This window comes from Dipodomys merriami, unplaced genomic scaffold (assembly GCF_024711535.1).
Source record: "Dipodomys merriami isolate MVZ:Mamm:240054 unplaced genomic scaffold, mDipMer1.0.p SCAF_16, whole genome shotgun sequence".
In the NCBI taxonomy this organism is placed as follows: Eukaryota; Metazoa; Chordata; class Mammalia; order Rodentia; family Heteromyidae; genus Dipodomys; species Dipodomys merriami.
In genome coordinates this window covers 35,915,001-35,924,609 of record NW_027202937.1, presented here as the reverse complement: position 1 = coordinate 35,924,609, position 9,609 = coordinate 35,915,001, and the positions used below count along the sequence as shown (strand labels likewise).

The window sequence follows — 9,609 nt, the reverse complement described above, 5'->3', positions numbered from 1 at the left end:
GCCTGCTCACAGAGCAGATATAACTGGAGAATCAGATGAAATAGTGTTGAAGTAGGATATAAATGCTAATAGCCTTGAGTAGTTGGACATTTATAATGTGCCAGGCATTGTGCTAAGCATCACTTTATTAACACAGCACTACTAGAAGGCAGACATACTATCACTCTAAATGAACATGAAAGCTGTAGAGTTAGTTCATCAAAGCTCTCATTAGTGTGAAACAGGGCTGGCTGACCCCTCAAACCCAAGCTTATAATCACTAATGTCATAATGGTCAACGGTAATAGCATTGCATACACATAATAGCCAAAAGGCAGTAAAAGAGATTTACCCCACAAGAACAGCATCAAAACAAAAGAATTTATTTTTCCTAGTTAATAAATAATTTTAAATGATCACCCTCTACATTTTTCAAGAATAGTTGCACTGTAGAGAATAAAATAGTGATAAAGTCAGTAATGTATATATGTTTATCTGAATTAGGGAAGGAAAGGGTAACAAAAAAAGTGGTGAGACAAACGACAAAGGAGGAACCAATGCAACAATGATACTGACAAAACAATATATTGGAAATGATCTGTACAATTCAGGGGAGGGGTTGTGTGGGGGGAAGTGGGAGAAAAATGAAGGGAGGGGTAACAAGTTCAATAAGATATGTGTTCACTACCTTACATATGTAACTGTAAACCCTCTGAACATCATCTTGACAATAAAATAAATTAGTGATAAAATAATGTTAGGTAAACAAAGTTTTAATCTCATTTTCTACTCTTTCTATTTTTGCTATTATTTTTTTCTGGTTATTTTGTTTTGTGATGCTGAGATGAGCCATAGGGCCAAACAAGCTCCCACTGAGCTGCACCTTTAGCTGGTTGTTGTATGTATATGTGGATGTTTCTAAAACATTTTCCTTACATATGAACACATTATTTTTAAAAGATCCCTTCTTAAAATGCAAACTTTAGATATTTTCAGCTTTCTTGCAGTCTCTTTCTGGTAAATATGAATAAACAGTGGACTCCATTCCCAACAACACAGAACCTGGTGTGAATGGTCATGGTAACAGTCTCCTTATGGAATATGATATGCCTTGTTTGGGGTAAACATTCTAATTAACCTACTTCTTATTTGTTTTATCTGTAAATGAGTTGTGATGTTTGAAGATAAATGTCTAGTGTTTTAGTGCAAAACATGATTTTATCAGGTTAGGTTAAAAGTAAGCTCCAACTTGAAAAACTGTCATTTTTTTGTTTCAATTATGACTACGATGTAAAAGTCATTGATGAATGACTGGCAGCACTTATTTGGTCATTTATTCCTCATTGCTAGGGATGGAGATATCAAGACTTTTGGTAATCCACAATGGAATTTTTTGACCATAAAGAAAACAAAATTATTGTTATTGGCTTTTTAAAAAAAGAAAATGGATGAAACTGCAGATCATCATGTTAAATGAAGTAAGACAGTCTCACAGACAAGTATCACAGATCGTGGCTAATTATGTGGAACTGAAGAGAGGAGCAAGAATATGAAGGTAAAAGGAGGAATATCATGGGCATGGAAGAAAAGGGAAATCAGGGAAGGAAATAACAAAGGGTAAGAGAAGGGGCAATAGGATTAAAGTACATTACATACACATGTGGAAACATCATAATTAAACCCATGATTTTGTGCAATTAACATATTAATCAAATGCATTTTAAAAGGTTTTGTGATTCAAAATTTTATTCTTTGTATTCATCTTGTCCATTTAAAACATCACATTTAGTGAATCACTGACCAACAAGTAAACCAGAAGATGGCGTTGAAGGTTAGCAATCAATTTTAAAACAAGATAACTGTGAAAAGTCTCTGAAAGTTTCATATGATGACTGTTTTTGAACTTCAGAAAACAGAGGATGTGAATGAGTGAAGCAAATGCTGAAACTGACTTACAGGGTTCAGAGGACCTGTGGACAAAAGAGCAAAAGCTCTAGCTTGCAACTGTGTGTCTTTAGTCTCCTTTTGTCTAATGTGTGTGCACATTTTGAAAAGAAAGTAATACACTGCTGCCAACAGAAGTCTTTCTTATGGCAGCAATTTGTGATCTGGTCACATTGTGCCTGAAGTGTTTATAACAGCTCCTGACAAATAGCATATGCTCAAAAATATCTACTGAATGAATGAATCTGTGAAAGAAGGAGAAAGGAAGAAAAACAAGTTGTAACAACAATTTTCTTCCAAGGAAACTGTTGTTTTTTTTACCATGGAAAATTTACTTGGGTGACATACAGGGCATCCTGTTAATTTCTGAGAAAGTCCTTTAGTAGTAGGGAAAACATACCTAATCTGTGCTTCACTGCACTTTTTTTTTTTCTCCAGCCTCAATTTAGTTGTTTCCTCAATTAGGAGACATTGACTCAATATGTAAGATGAAAAGAAAACTGAGAAGTAAGTGAAATCAAAAGTTTTTCAAAAATTGCCTGTTGAGCTGGGGTTGTGAACTGAAATCATATAGAAACTGAAGATCTGATAATTTACCTGAAAAAACTTAAGTAAATAAACAGGACCAGAGCATTCAAGATGATCTGGTCAAAGGTCAGAAGGCACAAACCTGTGGGAGTTCATTTTGTAGGCTTACAGCCTGGAAAATGAAGTAAAAATTTTAAGTACACTCAAATACGATTTCTGCTTCGGACGCTGATGCTTCACCAGAATGAGGTTAATACTATTATCATTTTCAGATGAACTGATATCCCAAAGTAATCAAGTATATAAACACCCCCCCCCGCGCTTTTATGTTGCTAGAATTGGAATTGCTATGCATTTTCTGAGTCATCTCATCAGTTTAATAGATGCAAAAGTATTTACGCATCTTAAACATGTAGACCCAATATTTGAACCATGATTAGACATGTTCACTTTTTAATAAGGACGGTCTTCTCTAAATTCTACCGAAGACAGGCTTCTCTTTGTACATTGGCCAGGCAAAGCGTGCTCCCCAACTCTTCACCTATGCTTGTCAATAAGCTTTGCAAAGGAAGTCCTTCAGGCTCCTGCTACTACTAGCCTCCCACTTCCCGCCCTAGCCACATAGCGGTCTTGTAGCTGTTACTCATTTCTACAAGACTTGGGGCAGGTCCTGCCAGAGAGGATCTTCATTTCGCGCCTTGCGCTTCCTAGGAAGCAGCATTGAAGTGACTGGCCCAGGGGTCGCGCACGCTGGGGTCAACGCGCCAAGGGTTAGGCTCCAACCCCGCCACAGTTGGCCGTCTTCACCCAGGCTCTCCGGCTCACCCCTTGGGCCCCTGGTCTGGCTAGCAACCCCAGCCACCCACCCCACAGGCGGAGCCGCCCCGCCCCGCCCCGCCGCGCGCCCCGCCCCCACAGCGGCTTTCAACCTCTATAAAGTTCCTCTTTCTCACCTCACTCTTAGTTTCACCACTTGAACTTGGGACACACCGCTGTTCTCAACTCCGAGTGCCGGCTGAGGTAAGGCCAGAAATCAGACCGGGGGAGTAGTGTGAGGATGGCGTGAGAGGGAGAACAGAGTCTGCATTCCATTTCAGAGCAGCGCCTGGGACCCTAGCTTCAGTGCGAGTCCGGGAGCCCCATTCCTACCCGTCTGTGCCGGGCCGGGGCTCAGGTGCAGGCTCCTGGGCGCGGCTAGAGCATCCCGCCGCTCTACTCTGCTCCCCAGCCTGCGCCGGGGAGGCCCCCCGCGTGGAGGCCTGGGCCAACGGAACCATCAAGACTCCTGGCGTGGCTGAGGCGGGCAGTCCAGGGAATCTACCCGGGAAAGGCGGGGGAGGGGGAGCGTCCAGCGATGTCGCCAGAGGACAGCCCCTAAATCCCTTGGCTCCAATTAGAGGCTCCCTCCTTCGCTCCTTGTTATTAAGGGGCCAAAGTCACCCCAGGCTCTGGTGTGCTATCTGGTTGATGAGGGAGGAGAAGCTCCACATTTGGGCGATTCTGAGCCCTGCGCGGGGCTCTCAACCCCATCCCGGTGATCTCGTTTGTCTCCAGGCCTGGGAACTGAAGTCGCCCTCCGCAGCACCCTCTCTGCCCCCCAGCCCTCCCTCCCTACCCCGCTCCTGACGCTCCACACGCAGAAACTCCAGCTACACTCTACCACTTGTTGCTTCCAGGGCTCACTTAACCTAGCTAGCTCGAGAGCGCTAAGATTATTCTGAGGATCAAACGAGGTTAAAGAAGAAAGATAAGGGGGGGCACATCTGGAAAGCCTGCATTCAGAGCTTGGAGGCAGGCCAGCCTCCACGTGTGAGGTCGCGTCTTTGTGGGAGCCAAGGAGTGCGAAGTGAGGCATGGGTAAGGGAGAGCCCCCGAGAGTGGAAAAGGGACTGGGGGTGAGCAAAGAGGAACCCGAACAAGTGAGTGCGCAAACCGAATACCACAAGTAGGACGGCTGGATTGGGCAGTATGTGGAAAGTGCGTGTATCCCAGAACTCTTGGGTTGTGGGGTGCGTTAAAATAACGCAGAGTGTGAAAAAAGGGGGAAAAGGAGGAAAGCCTCCATGGAGGGCTCGGAAAGCGGCAGAAGTGTGAGCGTTCAGGGGATTCTCCCATGGTCTGTTTCAGTGCCTTCTCCTGCGGGGGATTCTGGCACTGTCTGCTCAGGCTTCCATGCCTCAGACTCAAGGTTCGGCCCCGGGGGCCACTGCGGGAAGGGTTTGAGACAGGGTGACCCGAGAGTGGTGCGAGTCCTGAAGGGCAGCTCTCTACCCTTGCAGCCGGAGAGTGTGAAGTCAGATTCTAGGCGTGCGCAAGGGCGGCAGGCGGCACACTGGGCATGAACTTGGAGGGCAGCAGCCGAGGCGGAGAGTTCGGCATGAGCGCGGTGAGCTGCGGTAATGGGAAACTCCGCCAGTGGCTGATCGACCAGATTGACAGCGGCAAGTACCCTGGGCTGGTGTGGGAAAACGAGGAGAAGAGCATCTTCCGCATCCCGTGGAAGCACGCAGGAAAACAGGACTACAACCGTGAAGAGGACGCCGCCCTCTTCAAGGTCACTAGCCCAAGGCGGGAGGGGATGAGATGAGAGGCAAGGAGTCCTGGACAGACCTTAACCCCACTGCCCCTCCCCCTCATCCCCAGCTAGCCAGTTGTTGTGCCCCGGTGTGGGACGGGTTGAGCCCTTAGTGACAGTGGCCAAGAGCATTAGGTGCCAAGGAAGAAGGCAAGGAGGATCACCCAAAGGAGAACCCTTCTCAATCCTTAGCAAGTACTTCCAGGAAGTCAGAGGGCTCAGGAAACAGAATATCCCTGGAGTATTGTCCAGGAGGCGGTCAAAGGCCTGAGGGCACGTGGTTGCTGCTCTGTGGGTTCCTGAGTTCCCAGCCAAGCCTTGAGCCCTCTGGATCCCTCTCTGCCTCATTTGGCTCCTGTGTGCTTCTGTCCCTCTTGGCACTAGTCAGAGCTCTTATCTGTCTACTTGGTTTTCTTTCTCACTGTGCCTGTTTTTCTAATTACTCTTTGAGTTTTTCTCTTTGTTTTTTTTTTTTTCTGCTTAGATTCAGTTTGCAAAATCTGGTTCCATCTCTGTATATTTCCTCTCTTTCCTTCCCTCTCCTTTCCTCCTTCTCTCTCTTTCCCTTTTCCCTCTCTTCCTCTCCTTTTCTTTCCCTTCCTTTCCCCCATCATCTTCCTGACTACTTCCCCCCCACCCACAGCACTGGAACCTGTGAATTATGAAGCCCAGCACCCTCATGCAGGCAGAGAAAGGCAGGGGGAGGGAACGTCCTCTGGGAATTTGCTCTCAGACTACCTAAGACTATGTGACCATCCAGGTATGTTCTGTGGGGACCTTTTCTGACCACAGCTCTTGGTCACTGTCTAGGCCACACTTAATTCAGGTACTGGATGGGTAGAGTCTATTTCAGGAGTCTCCAAAGCTCAACCTGCATTTTATAAATATAAAGTGATGGGGGCTTCGGTTAAAAATGCTTTACCTAGTGAACCCCTCGTGTCTTTCTGACCTTCATTTTAAGTAACAGTGTAAATTTGAAGAACTGTTCTTTCTTTAAGGAATATGGTCCCCAGATTCTTTTTGTTTTTAAGACTTGAGTTTTGACTTTTCACGCTCTTCATCCTTTCCCACTAGGCTTGGGCATTATTTAAAGGAAAATTCCGAGAAGGCATCGATAAGCCAGACCCTCCTACCTGGAAGACACGATTACGGTGTGCTTTGAACAAGAGCAATGACTTTGAGGAACTAGTTGAGAGGAGCCAGCTGGATATTTCTGACCCATACAAGGTGTACCGGATTGTTCCAGAGGGAGCCAAGAAAGGTAGGGCTTTTCTGAATGTGGATCACAGAATAGAGGCAAACTCACACTTATAGTGCCTTAATTTCATTCTCAAGCTATTTTTGCTCTTCTGTAGCCTGCTGCCTCTTGCTCTATGTTCAAGGCCAGCAGCCTCCCTGCCCACATACTCTAGGTCATAAATAGAAAATCCTATGATAGTTGAGCAGCGTAATTTGTGTGTCTCTCTGTAGATATTTGCATTGTATATATTTTCAGTTAGGCTATTCAATTACATATGAGTCAAATTTCCAGTCAAAAACTAGAAGACTCATTAGATTTAACTACCTAATAGCCTTTAATGAATAACCATTTTCTACAAGGGGAAGCATAATGTACACCCATAAGTTGATACATTTATAGCAATAAAGATGCCAACTTCAGAGTAAAAAATATGGTCAGCTGGATGCCTTATTAAAATCTGATCCCTGGGCCCTTCTTTCTGACCATTGCATCCAAGAGTAGCTGTGAATTTTCATTTTAAATAAATCGTACAGGTGACCTCATCTGGGCAGCATCTGTTTGGTAGAACAGAATATTTGATCATAAAACACATTTAAACATGGTTTTCCTTTTTTACCTATTATACAAAAGTAAGAGCTTGTATAACCAGCTGAATGGCATGAGAAATAAGCACTCAAGGGAGGTGTTAAAAATGCTTTATTTCTCCACACAGCACTACACATTCTAAGAATCCAGCCCTTAGGTATTTTTCCAAGATTTTATATCTAGTTCAGTTAGCTCCTTTTTTCACTCAGTGTCATTTCCCTTTTCCTCAAACACAGGAGCAAAGCAGCTTACACTGGAAGACCCACAGATGACCATGGGCCACCCATATACCATGACACCTTACACCTCACTCCCTGCCCAGGTATAGAAGAGGGTGCTGGGCTTCAGGATTCTATGGGCTGGGTCTACAATAAGGGGGAAAACCCAAGCAACACTAGCAGGGCTTAAGTGTATGCTATGACTGGTCCAATAGCTGAATAAAACCAACCCTTGGTCATTGAATATGTTTCACTTTCCAAGTGACCATCATTCCCTGTTGGTTGAATTAGGGGAGTTTGAGTGTGTCCTGCCTGTCAGATATGCTTCTTCTATGGATTCTCAAATTTCCTGGGAAGCATATCTTTTGTAGAAGTCAAAGGTTTTGGAAGTAGTGCTCTATCATGTGAAACCACAGGGCAGCTGATCTCTCCAGGCTTCCTGATGTGAATTACAGCTCTGTTTTATTTGCTTTGGTGGGTAAAAGAAGGCAAATTTCCCTGCAGTATTTTTGGTGCAGGGCTGAACCATATGATGAAACTTTACACAGATTTGTTACTTTACAACAATGTCTCCATTGTGCTTTTTGACCTTCAATGGCTACTTTCTACCTAGTTTTATGAACACTTTTTCCCAGACTTTGGCCTTGATAAAATGATTTGGCTTTAAGCCAAAGAGGAAATTCCTTGAGGAGTTTGGGGATAGGTATGCACCTTCATTCCAATACTTTCATCTCAGCAATTCTTGTGTTTCTTTAGCAGGTTCATAACTACATGGTGCCACCCCATGACAGAAGCTGGAGAGATTATGTCCCTGAACAGCCACACCCAGAAATCCCATATCAATGTCCTGTGACATTTGGTGCTCGTGGCCACCATTGGCAAGGCCCAACTTGTGAAAATGGTAAGGAGTGTACCAGTCATGAGGCAGAAGAACAAACTTTGGCTAGGGAAATCCCAAGCAGTCCTCCTAAACAGCACCACTTGGCTTTCCCCTTCCCAGAGGCTTCCAGAAAGATCTTTATAGCTAATGGGGGTGGTGAATATTTTGTCCTGTTGGCTACTAAAGTCCTCAGAGACGAATAGGATCTCAGAAACCATATTGGACCCCTCCCTATGTAAGACTTTAATTAAAACCCCAGAGATCATTCTAAACAGGTAAAATGTAAAAATTTTAAATAGAGATCATGGAAGTTCACAGAATGTAAGTTATGTGCCCAGCACATCCAGTAAGACAGAAAAGAGAATCAATTCTAGATTTTTTAAGACAAAGCCCACCTTCCACATAAGACCAGGGATGTCAGATGACAACCTGTCAACCTAGCTATAACTCTATCTCTATATGCATAATAATAATATATACAGTATTACATACATTTACATATGTATCTATATCCTTAGACAGATACATGTATATATATATACACATATATCTAAGGATATAGATACATATGTAGATATATGTAATGCTGTATAAGTATCTAGAGATATAGATACATATATAGATATATAGATACATATATAGATATATGTAATACTGTATAAGTTATTATATTAAAATATATTTTATTATATTTTAATAAATTTATATATTATATATTTTTATATACATATGTATACATATATATGCTTATATATACACATAATATGTATGTATATATATGTTATATATATGCCTACATATATATGTGCATATATATATATATGTATGTATATAAAACAATCTGGTTAATAGGTTAGTATTTTTTCATCCTCCCTGAATGATTTTAAGCTCTAATTGTGATCCTAGGGAAAGGGAAGAGACTGGGACAGTCCTTTCTCTTGGTTTGTCCCTTAATGCTGACAAAGGGTCATATAATCTCACTAATCTATTTCTTTCTTCCCATTTGGAAAATGTGTGTACATCGGCTGTATGGGAATATAGGAAGATTATTGAGTCAGTATATATCTCTTTTGCAGTGATATGTGCATTGTAACTGGGGTTTTTTTTTGGCATTAAAGGCAGTAACTATTAAAGGTGAAGGGAGTAGACAACCACCTTGAAAAATAAAAATATAAAACATCTCTATAGGAGCTTAGCTAGTATCGGGTACCCAAGGACTTATTCTGGATTATATCTGGTCTCATGCCCACAAGAGTCCTACAAACATAAAACTGAGACTGTGTAGCAGAAATAGTTTTCTAGGAACAAAAGACTTTTCTCAATGTGTGTCCAATGGATAATAACAAGCCTTTTAGGACTTTAGAGTTAGTTATGCAAATAGGAGTCCAGAGATGGGTCCACACTGATACTTCCATGTGTTCTTGGAATGTTTGGTCCTCCACAATTCCTTGTCACTTCCTTTTCCTTTCATTCCCGTCATTCTTGACTTCTGGTATTGAACAAGTATATCATTATTTAATGTTTATATTTAGTACCATGTCTAATTGAAATTAAATTTTATTCAGGTTTAAAGAGTGATTTGAAGCAAAGGGTGTTTTTCTAGTTTGCAGTAGAAGAATCAACTCACATTAAACTAGTATTTGAAATTTTAGGCTTTGGC

General features: G+C 42.5%; 1 protein-coding gene across 4 annotated transcripts in view; it reads left to right on the top strand.

Annotated features, from left to right (window-relative positions):
* Window positions 1–3,419: 3,419 nt before the first annotated feature.
* Irf4 (interferon regulatory factor 4) overlaps window positions 3,420–9,609 on the top strand; it is an 18,259-nt gene continuing 12,069 nt past the window's right edge. For 2 of the 4 annotated variants that reach the window (XM_070024726.1, XM_070024723.1), the window contains exons 1-5: window positions 3,420–3,471; window positions 4,731–5,005; window positions 6,101–6,287; window positions 7,088–7,173; window positions 7,826–7,970. In XM_070024726.1, coding sequence (XP_069880827.1) covers window positions 4,790–5,005; window positions 6,101–6,287; window positions 7,088–7,173; window positions 7,826–7,970 — 634 coding nt within the window. In that variant the 5' untranslated portion in view covers window positions 3,420–3,471; window positions 4,731–4,789. Of the gene's footprint in view, window positions 3,472–4,108; window positions 4,429–4,730; window positions 5,006–6,100; window positions 6,288–7,087; window positions 7,174–7,825; window positions 7,971–9,609 lie in introns of those variants that run through there. The other 2 variants (XM_070024725.1, XM_070024724.1) reach the window with 2 other exon arrangements.